Genomic DNA, 18,421 nt, shown 5'->3' on the forward strand with positions numbered 1-18,421 from the left:
AAGGCTGCAGTGTTACAATCTACACTGGTAAGTGACGTGTCCTTGACATTATGGGGCAGTTTAACTGTCACTGACACTGTGCCAGTTCAAATCTGTTGCACGAGCCTTACCTGCCCTACGACGGTCGGGTGCATGATCTACATGTCTTCCATTACGTAGCAGCAGTTCGACACGAATAGTGCTGCTCATAGACGTTTTTTGAGCACTAATGTGCCTGGAGCCTCCCGACAGGCGTCTTTACAGCGTGCTGCCATTTTGGGGTTGTAGCCTGCAGGCACTCTGTGTAGGCTTGAAATGCACCGTGCTGTTTTCTTTCTGCTGATGTCTGCCAACCTTGTTCTTTGTATTGACAATAAAGTTAATTGACACATTTAACGTGAGTAGGGTAACGTCGCTGTGTCCTGATATGCTTTACCTGGTGCTTGGTGGTTTTGTTGAGCACCGGAAAACCACAAGAACTTTCTACCAATTAACGTAATTGGAGTAACTGCTGATTAATTTTGAAAATGTCAGGCATCAAGAGGATCTGGTGAGTTTGTGTTTTTGTTTATTGTTTTTGTTTTGCTATTAAACCAGCGCTGGACACTGAACTTTGCCTACAGTTTTATTCGTGTTTTCTTGGTTGGCTGGTAGTCTTACATACCAAGGGTCATCGTATATTTCAAAGACATGGCACTTTCTTTGAACCAGCAGTTCTGCATGTATTTTCTTCATCGTTTGTTTTGCTGGTGTCAAGCACAGTTAGAGGAACGTTATATTTCTTTTTGTTGGCTGAAGCTGCCACTTGTCGTGACTTTTTCTGACTCACAGTGTTCCATGTGAACATCTTTACACTATATGGATGCCATTCCCCATGCAACTGCTGTTACCGGAATGTGTCTTCCAAGTGTGTTTGGTCCAACTCTGCTGAGTGTCACATGGATACGGTGACACGTACACACATATTTTGTAACTGTCTGCAAATTAAATGTTAAAGCGAATGGTAATTTAAGCCTGTTTTACCATATGCATCTATGTTTTGGCTTGTTGTACATTTCATGATGTTACTGTTTTCTCAAGTTTTATCCTTCATAGGATTGTATGATTTTTGTTGTTGTGCTCAATATTGTATGTACATGGACCCTAGGTACACACCGTCAAGAGTTCATTATTTCAATTTACATGCATGCATGCAATCTTCCCAATATTGGGATGGCAATGGGTTTTAGTCCCATTTGCTCACAATACAGTTGCCTTCTTGGGCTACTTACGGTTCTTACCCCCTTTCAAGAGATCTATGCATAGGTGTTAGTCTTCTTTGCATGTGTTAACCATCCTTATTCTTAGGGACAGGTTATGGGTTCAGACCCATATACATTAGTTAACAATATCTAACCTCCCTTTTGTCTTAAGGTAGGTCAGGGGTTTCAGTCCCATGCTTTCTTACTTGTGTTGTATGGGTTTAAGTCCCATTACTTCACTGCACAGTATATGACCTCTAATTTGGTCTTGTCTTTACAAGGGCTATAATTTCATGGGTTTTTGTCCCGTTCATAATAGTTTCTGACCCTTTTTCCTCGGGGTAGGGGTTGGTCATCGGTTTTAGTCCCATTCTCACATACGTTGCGTACATCTTTACCTTTACATAGGGTGTGTTTCATGGGTTTCCGTCCCATTTGTGTTATTTTCTCAACGTAATATTCTTGTTATATATTACATTATCAATCTTGCAACGTAATGGTATGTTCATATTAAATTACTTTGTCAATATAGTAATGGGGTTTGTATGAGGGATCTTACAGCATTTTCCTCTCATTTTCCCTGTTTCTTTCTCGTGTTCAGTTTTCCTTGTGACATTTTTTCTTCTTGTCATCGGTGGATTCTGAACTTTATCCTTGTTGTCAGTCTTTCTTTGTCTTCTGTCTTTCTCTTACCGTAGTGCGTTTTTTAATTTTTATTCTTCCTTCTGCTTGATGTTACTCTTTCTTCTCCACTGTGTGTGTGTCTGGTTGTAGTCCAGTGTTTTGTTGTGTTGTGCTATGCCTTGCTTTCTTGCTTGCCTGCCTGGCCAGTAGGTGTGTCTGAGGGGTAGTCATTAGTGCTTTCATGTTTTGTCTTTTCCTCAATGTTTTCTTTCACTGGGTCTTCCTACTCTTTTCTGTTGTTATTTATAGAAGGGAGGATGGGTTATATTTTTCTGTTTTGTTTTCATCTGTCTCTTCCTCTTTTTCTACTTTCACCTATCTTTCTTGTTCATTTCTTTGCATAGTTTATGCTGTTTCTGTATTCCTCTTTTTCTTTCCTCATTTATGTTTCTCCCTTTTCAGTTTCCTATCTTAATTGCTTTTGTTATATAAGAAATGGTAATATGTAGTATCCTAGTATACTGTCCATGTTAATGTTTTACCATCATCATCATAGTCTTTATTCGAATTTAAAAAAAACTCATACAAGACACAAACATGTAAAAACACAAAAGTATCACAAGTGTATCACAAGTCAATTTCCTCTTAAATACATAAAATCATCCATTAAATATCTAAAAGTTGCAGTTAAGACAAGAATTAAACGTGTCGACAGACTAAAGATGAAAATATAATATAATTCAGAATAATACTTCTATTCACACAAGGGGATTTACAACCAGCATCCCAAGAAGCCCTACGGGGGTATTCCCGGAGTTTCCCTAAGGGCCTTAAGCCTTAAGGACCAAGCCCAACCCAGGTATTTAGCTAGGGCAATTGAGAGAACTGGGAGGGTACTTGTGCATAGAAGTCTTAGGGCAACGGCGGAACTCCTTGTGGCCAGGGTTTTACACAAAGGAGACAGCCATGCTCGTCTAGGGTTAGCATATGCAGGGCAGACAAACAGGAAATGGGCAATTGTTTCTTCATAGAGGCCACAGACGGGACAAGTTCCTACACTTACTCCAAACCACCCGTTAGTAAGGGCCCTGAGTGGAAGAGAGCCAGTTTTACCATTTTACCATCAACTCAGCCAGTGGAATGTTGCAGTGATGATGCGCTTAGGAATGTTGGGAGCTTGTGAGGAGAAGTCACAGTTGAGTGTGGGCTGAGCAGCATGCTGGCTGGTCCTAGTGGGGCTGATCTACAGAACATGTAACTAACTACAATAAAACATCTTGAACTACATCAACCTGCGTGGACCTCGTTACTACACATTGCTACAGTGACAGTGGCAGCCAGTGTGCCCTTACAACATACCCAATGGCATCGTTTTGCCTTGAACGTGTTGTTGTGGGTTATGGCCCCAGACATGTCCTTTGTAGCATCAGTCAGTCTCTTTGAACCCTCAGTGCACTCTCTGCACAGCCCAGATATATTTTTTCAAACAAAATAGAGAGTAGACGGCTTGATTTCCATCTGTGTAATGCACAGATATCCATTCAAATGGAAAGTGGCTTAAGTGACTTATATGAAGAGTACTCAGACACATGATGTCTGACTTGATTCTCACATTTCCCAAACTTTGACTCCTCATTAGTCTGTAAACAAAAGTTCTTGCTCCCGTAACATCCTTGTCTACTACCTGCCCCATCCTGGATTACATTTGACTGCCTCAATTCCTGAAATGTCAGATTGACCTCTCATGATTTGTAAATAAGGTTCTTCCTCCCTGTACCATTCTGATCTTGTTCTCATTTCTTCTCATCGTAGGTGCGGCACTACATTATCCACAGCCTTCCGGCAATGCTAACCATGGGGCCAAAAGAATTCCCAAATTTCCCCACCCTGCTGGATTTTTACACCGCCCATTACTTGGATACTGCCACATTGAAGGAGCCCATCTTTAAGGCCCTTTCTCGGTGTGCGGACAAAGCCACCCCATCAGACGGGATGGACGCTCTCTGGGTCCTAGCGCTCTATGATTTCCAGGATCTGGAGGAGGACAATCTGCCTTTCAAAGTGGGCGAGGTACTGAAAGTGCTGAAGCAATCACAAAACTACTGGTGGACTGCCCAGAACCACGAGGGGAAGCAGGGCCTGATTCCGGTGCCCTATGTCAGAAAGATTTATTAGATCTCTTTGACAGTGCAATCTGGTTTAGCCCAAATTTCAATACAAAGGACCTGGAATCTGAAGGCTGGAAGCTGACAAACTCTAAACCATTTAAATGATAATTAACTAAATTACTGTTAATTGAAACCAGTCGATTTTCAGCAGAAAATAATTTCAGAGACTTTAACATGCATTATTCATCACTTTTTGTTTTGAACATTCAAAAAAGGGATAATCCCCTTTATGTTGTCTTTAGCGAGCATTTCTCTGCCTTTCGAACTCAACCGCTTTATGTGAAGTGAATCTGACTACAGTCTACATTACCCAGTGAGTATGACCCACAGATGTGCCATTCACCTAATCGGAAGACCATGGCACTTGTACAATTTCTGTACAAGACTACATTACTATGAATTACCACTCAGGAACTGTTTTCCTAATTTTCCATCTCTCTGGCCAGAGCTAAACTCAACTCAGAATTTGTATTTATAGCACAGTATATATATCTGCTTTGATGCCACTCAGACCATGGTTGTTGTTCTTTTGATAAATTATTCATGTTTCGTCTTCATACATGTAGCTAGTTGTATGTCAGATTATCGTTTATAGACATTTCGCCTGACAAGAAAATAATGTCCTAAATATAATTTATAAAAATATTGTCCCATTTGGTGTACTATGTATTATTAACTTTAGTGGAGCAATCTTTTTTTAGACGACATTTAGGACCCAATAGCTCTCAGCATTTTACATGGAAAGTTGAATTATGCCATAACAATGTTGTACATAATATAAAAAAGATAACATTAAATACAACATTTAATTTGTACCTTTGACCCCTTGAGCTACAAAACAAATACCATCCCTTGAAAAGTATTTACTACCAGTGGCGGCTGGTAATTCGAGCAAGGGGGCAAACCGCCCTCTCACGCACACATGCACACTCACAGCCATGCATTCACGTCACCTATATTCACTCACCAATCACAAGCATATACATATGCACACATGCATACACACACCTATTCACAGCACACACTCACAAAAACACATACATTCATACACACATGCATGCATGCATGCACCAAACATTAAAATAAAAAAACGTGCCATGCCACAGAGGTGATGTTGGGTGGCAGGAGGGCAGCCTCTGTGGTTCCTGATGATTGGCACTGCTGCCTCCTCTCTTTGGCTGACCTTGTTATGTCCCTTACTCGTCACAGAGTGGGATGTGGTCAGTGAGACTGTTGACCCCACCTCACTGTTTGACGAGCGTCACTGACGGACACTCAGCCCTGGACACCTAAAGGTTTAAAACTGAAATGCCCAGGGCTGAGACTATTATGTCTCTGCCGTGATGAAACCCATACGATGGCCCTGCGAAGTAAGGTCTGTCGGAGGCAGACTTCTAATTCTTTCCGCCTGATTTTGACTGTTGGAATTAGAGGTCAGTTTTCACTGCCATTTTGCTGCCAGGAAAGCCCTGGATGAAAGGGGCAGTGGAAACTGCTCAATGCACCCTTCACCATGGAAGAGGACTCCAATGGCAATGGAAGTATTTTATTTTTTATTTCCAAAAAGAAAATACCACAGTGGGATTTTCTTTTTAAAAATAAAACAGAAACCAGTTTGGTGCAAGGCTCCATCATGTTGACGGAGCCGTCAACATGATGCAATGCAGCGTTGTGATTGGTAAGCACCCAGGCTCCCCTGACCAATCACCACGCTGTAATGCAGTGTTGTGATTGGTTTTGAGCGTCCTGGTTCAATGCTCAACCAGGGAATGGGGGCCTGGGCTTGTTCTCCACACAGGCTGTAATGTAGCCTGCATGGAAAACAGGGAAAGTGCGCATGACTGGTGGAGGTGGCCTGAGAGGGCCGACCAAACAGTCATTGTGCACTTAGGAGTGGACAAACCACTCCTCCCCTGCCCTGCTCCGAGAGCAAAGCAGCCCCGCCCACCCACTCGCCCGCACACAAAACATAAAATGATAATAACTCAAAGTTATTATAATTTTATATTTCCTTTACTTTACACTGCTCAAAAGAAGTGGGGCGACGCTCCTCCACCATAGTGGTGGAGCTGCCACTGAGTGGGTGTAATTAAAGTCCTTACAGTGCACAGTTCCATCATAATCAAATGACCACGTGCAAAAAAGTTCAGGTCACAAATTATATTTTTCACCTGTCATCCTGCGCAATGTTGCCCGCAATTATTCATTCAGTACTTGACAAAATGCAGGGGTCCAGAAATCGGCGTGAGGCAGCAGTCCTGCCCATAATGCTGTCCTTTCTCACAATCAATTTTCAGAAATACCAGGATAGTCCTTAGCGGTCGTGGAGGCGAACGGGTCATGCTTCCGAATTCAATCCACAAGCACTCCTCCGTACATAGGAGCCCCCAACCCTGAAGGGTGGCCTCAGTCAAGTGGGAACTGAGCATCCCGTTCATCAATATGAAGCACCTTGATGAGAGATGAGAAATATCATTTGTGACCTAAACTTTGTTGCCCCTGGTCGTTTAATTATGATGGAACTGTGCACTGTAATCACTTTAATTGCAACCACTATGTTGTTGGATGATGAAATCACATGCAATATTTTGATGAGTAATTAAAATGTGTTTACAGTGCATTCTGGTTAATGTATGATCTTAACACTATAAAGGTCACATGGTAATCTGTATTTAAACATGTGATCAGTTCAACAATTAAACCTACTCATCTGTGAACAAGGCTCATTTGGGAGCCGAAACACGTCAGAGAAGCAAGCTGCCAGGAAACTATTAAAATTAAATCAGTGCTTTAAATGGAAAAAACAGTAATGGAGGTACTCACCAAAAGAAGCGATGGACTTGGGGGTGGAGTGTGGGGTGGAACTAGGGGCAGAGCCAGGGGCGGGGCTAGGTTTTCAACCTTTCCAAACTTTATATGCAAGAAATCCACGTGCATTGTAAGAAAATCAGAAGTATCTGTCCAATGTTTATTGCCCTAATAATCATTTATAAAGCATTTAGTAATAAGGGTATGTTCAAAACCATCTCTGAATTTTGCCATCAAAGCTTTGCATGCTGACATTTTTAGAAACCCTTACTTATAATGAGAAAGGGGAACTATGAGTCCCAGCATGCAAAAGCATTACCAGCTAAAATCTAGAACTGTCTGAAAGTCTAAGGCATTCCATAGAGCTGCCTGTCGCATTTGGATTATGCATGGTTTCCCATACGAAACAAGCGGTTTAAATGCACCAAATCAAAAAAATGGTTGCCTTTAAGGTGTTTTTCTGTTTGAGGGTAGTCATAAAATTGGCGGCAAGGGCAGGGATTTACATTCAAGTAAAAATGCCTAATTTAAATTACTGATGAATTAACATTTTCAGTCATTTAAAACAATGGCATGCTGAAAAACTGTACTGCCCTGAAGAATGCACCCAATGCCCTCGTCCATTAGTTTTAGGATAGACTCTCAATTCCTACTGTGCAGCCACACGGCGGCTGGAAGAGTTTCAGAGAAGCACGACAAGATTGCTGTGTCCTGGTGACAAAAGCTGCTGTTCTGGCGCTCCTGTGCGATCTCAGCTCAGGATTGCAGAATCAGAGCGGGTCGTGTGAAAAGTGCTGCCGAGGCATGTTAAAATGCGAGGAGCGCACCTGTGTCTAGGCAAGGCCCCCATGAGTACCGGTACTCTCCTTGTCCTAGGAGAAGTTCCAGTACTCAAGGGGCAAAAATTAATAAATGCCGGTACTCTGTACCGGTGAGTACTGGCCTATTTAAAGAACTGAATTAAATGCTTGGAACTGTAAGTAATTGGGCCTCAGTGTTTTCTGTGGTGCTCTGTGTGTATATATATATATATATACACATACACACACACACACACATATAATATATATTTGTATATCTCACACAGTGGCAGTCGCAAGGGTTTAGTTATAGCTATGTCAGAGTTTAAGTAGGGAGCATATTTCTTTTTCAACTACTAACTTTGGCGCTATGTGACGAATATCCACAAACACAAAAACTTTTTTTTCTAAAAAGGTTAATCCACCTCAGCTCCTTCCTTGTAAGTTTCACGCCGATCCATAAAGCAGGACCCAAGAAAAAGAGGGGGTCCCCAAGCAAGTTTACCATGCTTTTCCCAAAAGACAATTTCTGAAACAGCTAAAGAAGCAATGGTTCAATAGAAGTACACCAAGGGGCATATCTAGAAGCCCTTATAGCCACCATAACATCACTTTCAGGACGTTGTAGTGGTAAATCTGCCCATACTCGAATTGGTGGTCGCTCTTTCCAGGTACAAGCAGCACAACTTTGGAATAAGCTGCCGCTGGCACTCAGACAGATGCAGGAGCTTCTTCCTTTCAGGAAATCACTGAAAAAGCAATAGCGTGAAATTTGCCAGTTCAGTGCTCACAGTTAGCCCCACCCAGCATATTCAGCGCCGGGACACTCTATGGAATAGCTATGCGCTTTATAAATCTCTAATAACATAACATAACATAACAATAGGGGATTTGCCTGATTCACAAGAGAACGTTAAGCCACTTAATGTGGCTTAAGGCTGCCTTGTGAATAAGGCACCCTTTCACGCTATACTTAGCGTGAAAGGGGAGGGCAATGGGTGTTGCGGTGGCCGTTGCACTGCAGCACCCATTGATTTTGATGCTGCCCCATATTTACAAGAGCAGCGTTAATATGGGGCAGCGCCAAAATTAAGACCAGGGAAAACCTGTTCTTAATAGGGCGCAACAAAAAGAAATGTTTCATTTCTGCTCGTTTTTGCTGTTTTCATGTGTGCTGCGTGGTGCAGCACACATAGAAACAGCAAAAGGCCATTGATTGTTTATGTGCAGGAAGGTGTCCCTTCCTGCACATAAACAATCAATAAAAAAAATTACCTTTTGCAACGTCTATGTGTGCTGCATTAAGCTAATAACTAATATGGTCAAATATTGAAAACATACACCTGCAGTAGAAGGAGCTAAATGTGCTCAAAGAACCATGGGGATAGAACGCTGTATTGGAAAAATGTGTCACAAAAGAAAAATGAGTTTGCATGGCAAAATGTCTTCCTTGTATACAAATGTTCATATGGAGTGGCCTTGTGCACTGGATATATACCATTTGGTAAACAGCGTTAACAACGCATGCAAAACAACGCATGGCATTACAACGCCATGCAGTGGACATTCCTGCCTCCCAAGCATTTTGCAAGCTACATGGGATCAAACATAAATGTTATGAATATGCCATCTTATTTCGCATGCGTTTACAACACATGGCGTTACAACGCGGTTGTTACCACGACACGTTGTTAGTTCCCATACTGTTACAACGCAAGTCAGAACAACGACTTGTGAAGTAAGGGGCAGACGGTGTTGGATTTAAAATCCAATACCTTCCCTACTGTCCGCACAGACGGCAGTTGGAATAGTAAATTTTACTATTCCAACATCCAGCGCCCCTTACAATGCAAGTCGTTGTTACGACTTGCGTTGTAACGGTATGCGAACTAACAACGCGGTTGTTGTAACAACCGCGTTGTAACGCCATGCGTTGTAAACACATGCGAAATAAGGTGGCATATTCATAACATTTATGTATGATTCCATGTAGCTTGCAAAATGCTTGGGAGGCAGGAATGTCCACTGCATGGTAAACAGGTGTGTTGCCCTACCCTGACTGCATGTGAAACCAATATTCTCACTTATTTCAGTCCTAGCATCACAGTAACCTAGCATGTGAGCAGTGACACTGGCCTGTCCTTTGTAATGCAAAGTTTAGGACCTGTAGCCTTATAGTAGGCAGTGGAGTATTAACCATTCACTTGGTACATCGTGTAAAGAGATGGAGACAGCGTACCATGTTTTGTGAATCTGTTGGGTGACCAGGCCTTTTTCTGTATCACTGATAGGGCAGTCTATTGACACCTCTCATGTGAAGTTCCGCTGTTATATCTTGTGTGAAGATCTGCTGTTATACGAAGGTATGGAAGTTCAGAGGGGGTGAAGTCCAATGTCTGTACCCAAGAAGACCTCAACGTCAACGGGTTGCTGCTCAGCATCAGCCCCAACAAAGCTATGTTCTGACTTAAAGAGTTTTCTGTGGGGCAAACCAGCAAGTTTAGGCTGACCTGTGATTCGACATCGATGGCTATTGGCTCCAGTTTGGGCAGCAGGACTGCGCTTCAACAAAAGCCAATGGTCCAGGACCTGGGGAGCACCACTTAGGGTTAGGACTCACTCCAACAGAGGCCAGCAGCAGTATCCAGGACAGGTCCAGTTGGAATTGCTCAGATGGGTATTTGCAGGGAAACAGGCCTCTGGAAGCTTGTTGTGTCCCTGTCGCTCAAACAAGTCAGCCAAGTCAATCAATCAGATTTTTTAAAGCACAGCACATTCACCCCAGGGGGTATCTGGGTGCTGTGTCTCCAAAGAGCCTGTTCTTGAGTCTCTTTGTGAAGTCTGCCAGGGAGGGCGACGTACGGAGCTGGAGGGGAAGGTCGATCCAGGTCTTGGCAGTGATGTAGGAGAAGTGGCCACCTCTGCAGCTGTGATGGATGTGAGGGGTGTGTGTGAGGGTGAGTGAAGAGGAGCGCATGTGTCTAGAGGGTAGGTGGAAGTTCAGTCGATGGTTGATGTAGGCAGGTATTAGGTCGTGGAAGGCTTTGTAGGGGTGTGTTAGTATCTTGAGCTGTCATCTCTTCTGGATGGGGAGCCAGTGGAGGTCTCTCAGGTGGGGGGCGATGTGAGTTCATTTGGAAAGGTTCAGGATGAGTCTGGCTGCAGAGTTCTGTATGGTGTGGAGTCATCTGAGGTGCTGGGTGAAGATGCCGGTGTGGATGGTGTGGCAGTAGTGAAGGCGGCTGTTGACGTGGGCCGGAGTGACGGTCTTTCTGATGTTGGTTGGGATCCATCTGAAGATTCTGCGGAGCGTGCGAAGTGTGTGGAAGCAGGAGGAGGCGACTGCCTTGACTTGTCGTTGGTGGTAAGACAGAATATCGAGTTGAAAATATTGAGTGATAGCAATTTTGAGTCAAAAATATTGTGGAATGGAAATATCGAGTGCAAGAATACTGTTGTCAAGAATATCGGAAGTAAGGTAAATAATATTGATTTTTATTATTTGTTATGTATTTAGTTATATATTTTATATGCATGTGATGTAGTTTATGTTTTGTTAATATTGTTTAAATTTTTTATGTATTTGTGAACATTGTAGTAATTCTTCAATTTTATTTAAGCAATTTATATTATTTTTTGTACCATAGCGGGTTGTGGGTTTATAGGGGAAAAGGGTGGGACGTAACTTAATTATAATAAACTAATGTTTATTTTTTGTAAAATATTATTCATTTAACCCCTTCTGTGCCCATGACGAGCTGGACTCGTCATGGGCCGCGGTTGCGCTGTGCCCATGACAAGTCCAGCTCGTCATGAACCCCGCCCGCTAATGCAACGCCCGGCACAGGGCGGGGAAAGGGCGTGGCACACAAGGGGTTAATTAATAAGTAATAATTAATGTTGTTAATTGTGTATTTTAAATGTTAATTAATATTAATTATTTAGGTGCCGATTCCGATCCGTTAAAAATAATTTGCGTACGACCCGTATCCATATTTTTTTACGTACGAATCGTACAAGTACCGTACAAACGGCCAAGTACGATTCGTACGTGAAAAATAACTACGAATAGCGTCGGGAAAAGTCTACGAGAGTGCGTCGGAAAGTATTTACGTCCGAATATCATCGGGAAAAGTGTACGAGAGTGAGCCGGACATTTTTAAGTGCAAATCGTAAAACACAAGTCCAAGCGCGCAAGTACGATCCCGACCGTCCGAATACACAATCGCACGTAAAATGGCCCGTACGGAGCCAACGCAGTAGCACACATGTACACGGGTAAACTTATGCCCGTGTACGAGCCGTACAGCCCCCCCACCCCCAAATATGTCAGCACCGTACACCACCCTGTCCGCACTGTACCCCTGCCCCGCAACTGTACGCGCCGTACCCCCCATGTACGCGCCGTACCCCCCCATGTACGCGCCTTACCCCCCCTTTCCGCACTGTACCCCAGCCCCGCACCGGTACACGCCGTACCCCCCCATGTGCGCGCCTTCCCCCCCATGTACACGCCTTACCCCCGCATGTACGCGCCGTACCTCCGCATGTAAACGCCGTACCCCAGGGCCGCACGTGTACGCACCGTACCCCCATCGCATGTACATGCCCTCCCCCCCATGTACGCGCCTTACCCCCCCATGTACACACCGTACCTCCGCATGTACGCGCCGTAACCCAGGCCCGCACGTGTACGCACCGTACCCCCACCGCATGTACGCGCCTTACCCCCCATGTACGCGCCGTACCTCTGCATGTACGTGCCGTACCACAGGGCCGCACGTGTATACACCGTACCCCCACCGCATGTACGCGCCGCACTCCAACACTGTGCCCCAGCACCCTCACCCAGCAGCGCGTATGTACGGATCGTACCTACGCGAAAACGACTCTTACAGAACCAGGACACTGTAAAATAGCACAAGGAGGGCCAATTCGACTCGCACAACACCACAAAACACGTCTACATGACAAAATACATCTCAATGACTGACCTGGCACATCCAAACAGGCAAACAGAGGCCCCAAATCACAGCCACCTCTTATAACACACCCACCAAAATTCAAACACAGCCACAGCCAAAAATGGACCAATAAAAAGGGCCCACACACACAACCCATGAGCCTTTGCAACAGACCCACTGCTGCCAGACCCCACAGAGAAACAACTCCACATTACTCATACCTTCACCACACATTCACTCACACACCTTCACACAACCTCCTCCACAAACATCCCCCTCTTCACATTCACACACACACCGTCACATTCACACCCACACACCCACAACCATCCACACCCACACCCACACCCCACACCATGCCCACAGACAAGAATCCAAAGTTCACAACGGCGGAGCTGGACCTCCTTGTCAACGAAGTCATCAGAGTCGAGCCACAGCTGTTTGGAACATTGGTCAGACAGACCAGCATAGCTGAAAAATCTGCCATGTGGCAGAGGATTGTCGATAAGGTGAATGCTGTTGCGCCCATTCGAAGGACCAGGCATGAATGCCAAGCCAGGTGGTACGATCTGCGCAGGGCGGTCAAGAGGCAAAATGAACGAAGAATGTGCCCAGAGTAACATCACTGGAGGTGGGCCGCCCCGCAGACCTGTACACTACCATCCCTGGGAGGAGAAGGTGATGGCCCTGCTACTGCCGGTGGGAGTACACGGAGTCGAAGGAGTCGCAGAGACTGGTGAGTACACAAACAACTTACGTAACATGGGGGCAATGGGGTCCACCCCACATATACACCAAATGCACGCAACTTCCCCCAAGCACTCACCGCACACAACCACACTCAAAAACCACGCTCATGCCACAAACGTCTCCATGCACCCTTCACAAATCAAGGCAAGGCCATGTCCAAGGCTACAACAACCACTAACACAAGACTGGATGTCCGGGAGGCTGGGCCCCACACAACACATTGTGAAAATGAGACGCAGACACCAATGCCCTCAGCCCATATGGCATAGGTGCATACCCATGCACAATGCACAGGGACTGGCAAAGTACTGACAAGGTAGCTGACACTTGGCCCTGCTGTATGCAGCACAAGACCCTCCTGGGACCACTGTACACTCAAACACCAACTCCACAAGCACAGGTATCTAGCTCAGGAACTCACTCTCACTGTCATGCCAGCATGCACCATGAGGGGACAGACACATCACCTGGGAGACCCAATGACAACTCACACTACACACAACAGCAGTCCCGGTCACAACCCCCCCCCCCCACACAAGCACACACCCCCGGGGCAGGCAACGGATTTACACACTCCCACAATGGACATGTGACACAACAAGACCAATCCATAGCCAAATAAGCATCATAGCCAACAATCTACAGGTCAAACACTCAGTAGAACATCCCAATCTGTCCCCCGCAACATACCCATCCCCAAGTGGACATTGAGAGGAATGCTAGGCACATCCAACTACCTGGAGGAACTGTGTCAACTTGAATATGTATGAAACATAGATGTCGCATGAAACACCATTAACATTGTCTCTCTCTCACACACAGGGCAACGTCGACGATCTCCCCCAAACACTGGGGGGGAAGAATCACAGTCCCAGGCTCCGCGTGAAGATGATCCCACCGGCAGCGACGACTCTCACCACTCCGTGGATGACCCCGACCAACCTGGACCCTCTGGTGCCGAAGCCCCTGCAGCACCTGCGTCAGGTACATCTGTGCCAACCACCACCCCCATTCCTGCCACATCCCAGGACACACCCAGGAGCCCTGCTCGCACTGAACAACAGAGCCAGTCTGACCAGGAGGGACAAGGTTCTCCGGGCACCCAGGAGGAGGCAGGCAACCCTGCAAATGCCATCCCTCAGGGGTCCCGTAGACCCGATGTGCCCACAAGGGCAGGCCAGGCTCAAGTGGGCAGGGGTGGTGGGAGTGGAGGCAGGCGGAGGCGCGAACCTGACCAGCCAGCTCAGGACACCGGTATGTCACACATACGCAACATCCTGGACTCATACCAGCGTGACACCAGAGGCATCAACCAGGTCATGTCGAAACTCTCAAAAATGCAGGGGACCCTCGATGAGATAAAGAACCTGCAGGTCGAGCATCATGCCAGTCATCAACAACACCAAGGACGGATGGAGGCAAGACTGGCTGAGCTCCTGGCGGTGCACAGGGACATGAGCCAATCACTCAGTCAGATCGCCCAAAGCATGGGCAACCCTCCCTGTGCCACCAGACGTAGACCAGCACCAGACACAGGGAGGGAGGAGGAGGAGGAGGAGGAGGAGGATTCGTCTGACGGAGCGTCCCAAGCATCGTCAAGGCCTGCATCTGAGGGTCCCCGGAGGAAGGTGGGTCGTCCACGGAAAAGACCGTGAGAGTCAGCGGACCATCCACATCTCCCAGGTCACCTGGCCTGGCACCTGGCCCTCTGGCGCAACAGCAGCACCTCATCCAATGACATTCTCTGCCACATGGACTTGCTGGTCACAGTCTGACCAATGATGACCAACACTGTGCCCTGGACTCTGATGACTTCCAATGCCAAGGATACCATCTCCCCCTGTGAACTTTGGATTCTATTCCCCCGGTAGAGCACCCAATTCCATCTACCAATACACGTACCCTACCGCAAATAAATATATTACTGGTCATGAGACGTTCCTGTCATTTAGCATTATTCAACATGACATGTGTGTGGAAATGTCAAACTATGCCTGAGTGTTGAACTAACTCCAGCCATCCATACCCTGGGATCAGAGTCTGGTACAGGACACACATGGGTCACAAGGTATCATTCAATGTAGGCATGGAGCACAACACTCACCTGTGATGGCCTCCGGCTGCTGAGTGGGGGCTTGCTAAACTGTGCGGACAGACCTATTTGGGAGATTATCATCAAGGTGTAGAGGACATGGCTCATGTGGAGGTCCCCGGGGAGGGAGTCCCAGGTATGTGTGGCCAGGTGGGAGAACAATGTCCTGCATGCTGGAGTACGATGGATGTGAAGAACGGTGGCCAGGGCAAGGTTGGATGCACAGAGATGGCCCAACGGGATCTAGGATGACAGACGTACAAGGTTGGTTTGGGGTCGGGGTTGTGGAGTGCCTCCTGAGTGTGGGTGGGGAGTGTGGAGGTCATCCTGCAGCAGACAGTGATCCATTGCAGCTATCTATGGTGGTCGGTGAGGCGGCTGGGGCACAGGGTGTTGAAGCTGAGGTGTGCAGATGCACCCTGGATGTGGACAATTTTCCTGGGAGTTTGGATGTACTTGCTCCGTAGAGGGCAGGGCAGTATTTGACACGGATGTTGTCATGGACCTGGGGGGTGGTGTGTCTTTTCTTGGAGTGGATCTATCTGTGGATCATGTGCATAATGCAGAGGGCGTTGCAGCATGAGGTACAGATGCTGTGGACTAGCATGGCAAATGTGAGCGAGCCAAACATGATGCACACCATCTTGTGTGTGTGGCCACTGGGTGCTTGTGCAGGGCTCTTGCGGGTGGGACACAAGCACTTGACCCAGCTGGAAGGGGACAATCCTCAGCTGATCACCTCAGTCCTGTACAAGTCCAGCCTCAGGTGGCTCGTGTTCAGCCATTCATCAATGGATCTCATGCATACTTGAATGATGAAACTGCCAATGTCTGTGTCTTTGTTGAGGGTGAGGAGCACCTGGCTGTCAATGGCATACGAGCTGATGATGAGGTGCTGTGTGCATGTGATGGTGGAGACGGGGGTCCTGGACACTCTGTAGATTGACATGCTAAGAGATGATACCTGTGCCTTGTCCCAGACGATGACACCATACTACATGCTGAAGCCTTGAGTCCCACTCCCATGCCCTTGCTGGGCTACAGAGCCGGTGGGGAGTATTAGGGACGTGACCTGGTTGGTGTGACAGGGCCTGGAAGGCGGGGCAGCGCAGTGTAGGCAGTTGGAGTTGCACACTCAGCATGAAAAGGTGTCGTGTGTGTGCCCAGGGTATGTCTGACAGCAGGCGTTAGATGTGCGGATGGACATAGCTCGGAGTGTGGCTGCTACATCAGACTGTAGTGTAATGTGGGTTATGCAAGGACAGGATGGTGGTGCAATGTGCACCTTGCATGTGCTGATGGTCCAGCCTTTGGCACCGCGTGGCGGCAACAGTGGCATAGACAAGCTGAGGACAGCCAAATGAATGGGTGAAGGGAGGAAGTGAGGAGCATCTTGGAGGCGTGTGTGTAGCCAAATCTGGATACTCTGTGGGCCCTTGCTGCAGGGGCCGCAGCAGCAGGCGGCATCTCCTTGCAAAATGCCAGAATTGGCACACAAAGACTAGGATGACAGAAGGACAACTGCAACAGGCGCGTGTGTAAAGTAAGGAGTGTCCAGTGTCACATGGTACACCCAGAGACAATGCATGCACAATCACCAAAGAAGCATGACACCGGATCAGGAAACTGAAGGCCGACCTGCGCACAGGAGACACACCCTCAGCAGCTGTTGATGGCCCATTGTGTGGACCAACATGCCCAAAAATATACACGACCATGTACTTCATGCCCAATAGGGAGCCTAATCCATGAGCAACTGCATGCATGTTGCTAAACGACACATGGACTCCTATGCATAATCTTCCACAACTATGCCAGATATGCAGCATGCAAATTGGCAAGAGACCTGCATTGACAGAGATGAGGCACCTTGGAGTGTGACGAACACCTTTATTACTCAGCCTCACACTAAGGGAAATGCATCAATTGGAACAGACTCACAGGTCATTTGGCTGACCATGTGTGACCTACAATTGACACCCCCTTCAACTCACAGATGTGGTAAATCCTACTGAGCTGGCACACAAGTGAAGGGGTTGAGCCTAACACCCCTTGCTGCACACGGAGATTCTACAATTCCCCATTGAGCCTCATATGGGGATGTCCCACACTATGTCCACCATTAGCATCCCGTATGTTCCTGAGGGACGTTATACACACATTGATGCCTTCATCAGAATCCACAAACCATTACAGATGACTGTCAGGAAGGGTGACTATCAATTCATGGGAGCCATGCAACACGTCATGTGGCCCATGGTGAGTCGACATGTATGCATGGTAACACAACATGCGCAGGAGCAGTCCCCACATATCACAAACACGTACCACCCACAAAATGCTTTGCTGCACTCCTTACCCCAAATGACTTTTCACCATGTCTGTGCATGTAACTCTGATCCAGCACATGTTGCAATACTCATGAGGAATAGCAGGAGGGCAATGATGACATGAGCAGACGACAGCCGCAAGAACCTGGGGAGGACAGACACACAACAAGTCAGCGAAGAGCTAGTAATCCGCAGACATGTACATGTACTCTACAGGAATGATGTTGTCACCATGCCCTTAATAAATATAGTGTCCCAACTAAAATGTGTGGAATGACATCATCACTTGAATGACACATCAGAACACACCTCCAAGTCACTTAGCACACAGTCAGCTCGACACACACGTTGCAACACATACCGCACAAGGCTCAAAGCGTGCACACTCAGACACAGGGACTCACCATCATGAGAAGAAGTTGCGGATAAGCTGACTCCGGATGTCCTCATCCTCATCCTCACTTGCCCCGTGCCCGAGCCCTTCATCCTCCACGGGTGGATGATCCTGCTCATCCGGATCAAGGATGAGTGGCACGGCCTTCTCCACTGTTTGGTGATGCAAGTACTTCGCCTTGCTTCGGAGCAACGTACCCACCAGCCTCAGCTGAAAAGTTTTGTATTACTTATTGAGTTTCAAACTATTACATTTCAATATTACTAAATCA

At 46.7% G+C, this 18,421-nt stretch overlaps 1 protein-coding gene across 4 annotated transcripts in view; it reads left to right on the top strand.

Annotated features, from left to right (window-relative positions):
- The window catches only part of LOC146811699 (crk-like protein), a 111,533-nt gene extending 106,706 nt beyond the window's left edge, over positions 1-4,827 (top strand). For all 4 annotated transcript variants that reach the window (XM_085618673.1, XM_085618674.1, XM_085618675.1 and 1 more), the window contains one exon: positions 3,657-4,827. In XM_085618673.1, the coding sequence (XP_085474799.1) occupies positions 3,657-4,019 (363 nt within the window). In that variant the 3' untranslated portion in view covers positions 4,020-4,827. The remainder of the gene's footprint in view (positions 1-3,656) is intronic.
- The last annotated feature ends 13,594 nt before the right edge of the window (positions 4,828-18,421 follow it).

The sequence above is a fragment of the Triturus cristatus genome, chromosome 7, assembly GCF_964204655.1.
Source record: "Triturus cristatus chromosome 7, aTriCri1.1, whole genome shotgun sequence".
In the NCBI taxonomy this organism is placed as follows: domain Eukaryota; kingdom Metazoa; phylum Chordata; class Amphibia; order Caudata; family Salamandridae; genus Triturus; species Triturus cristatus.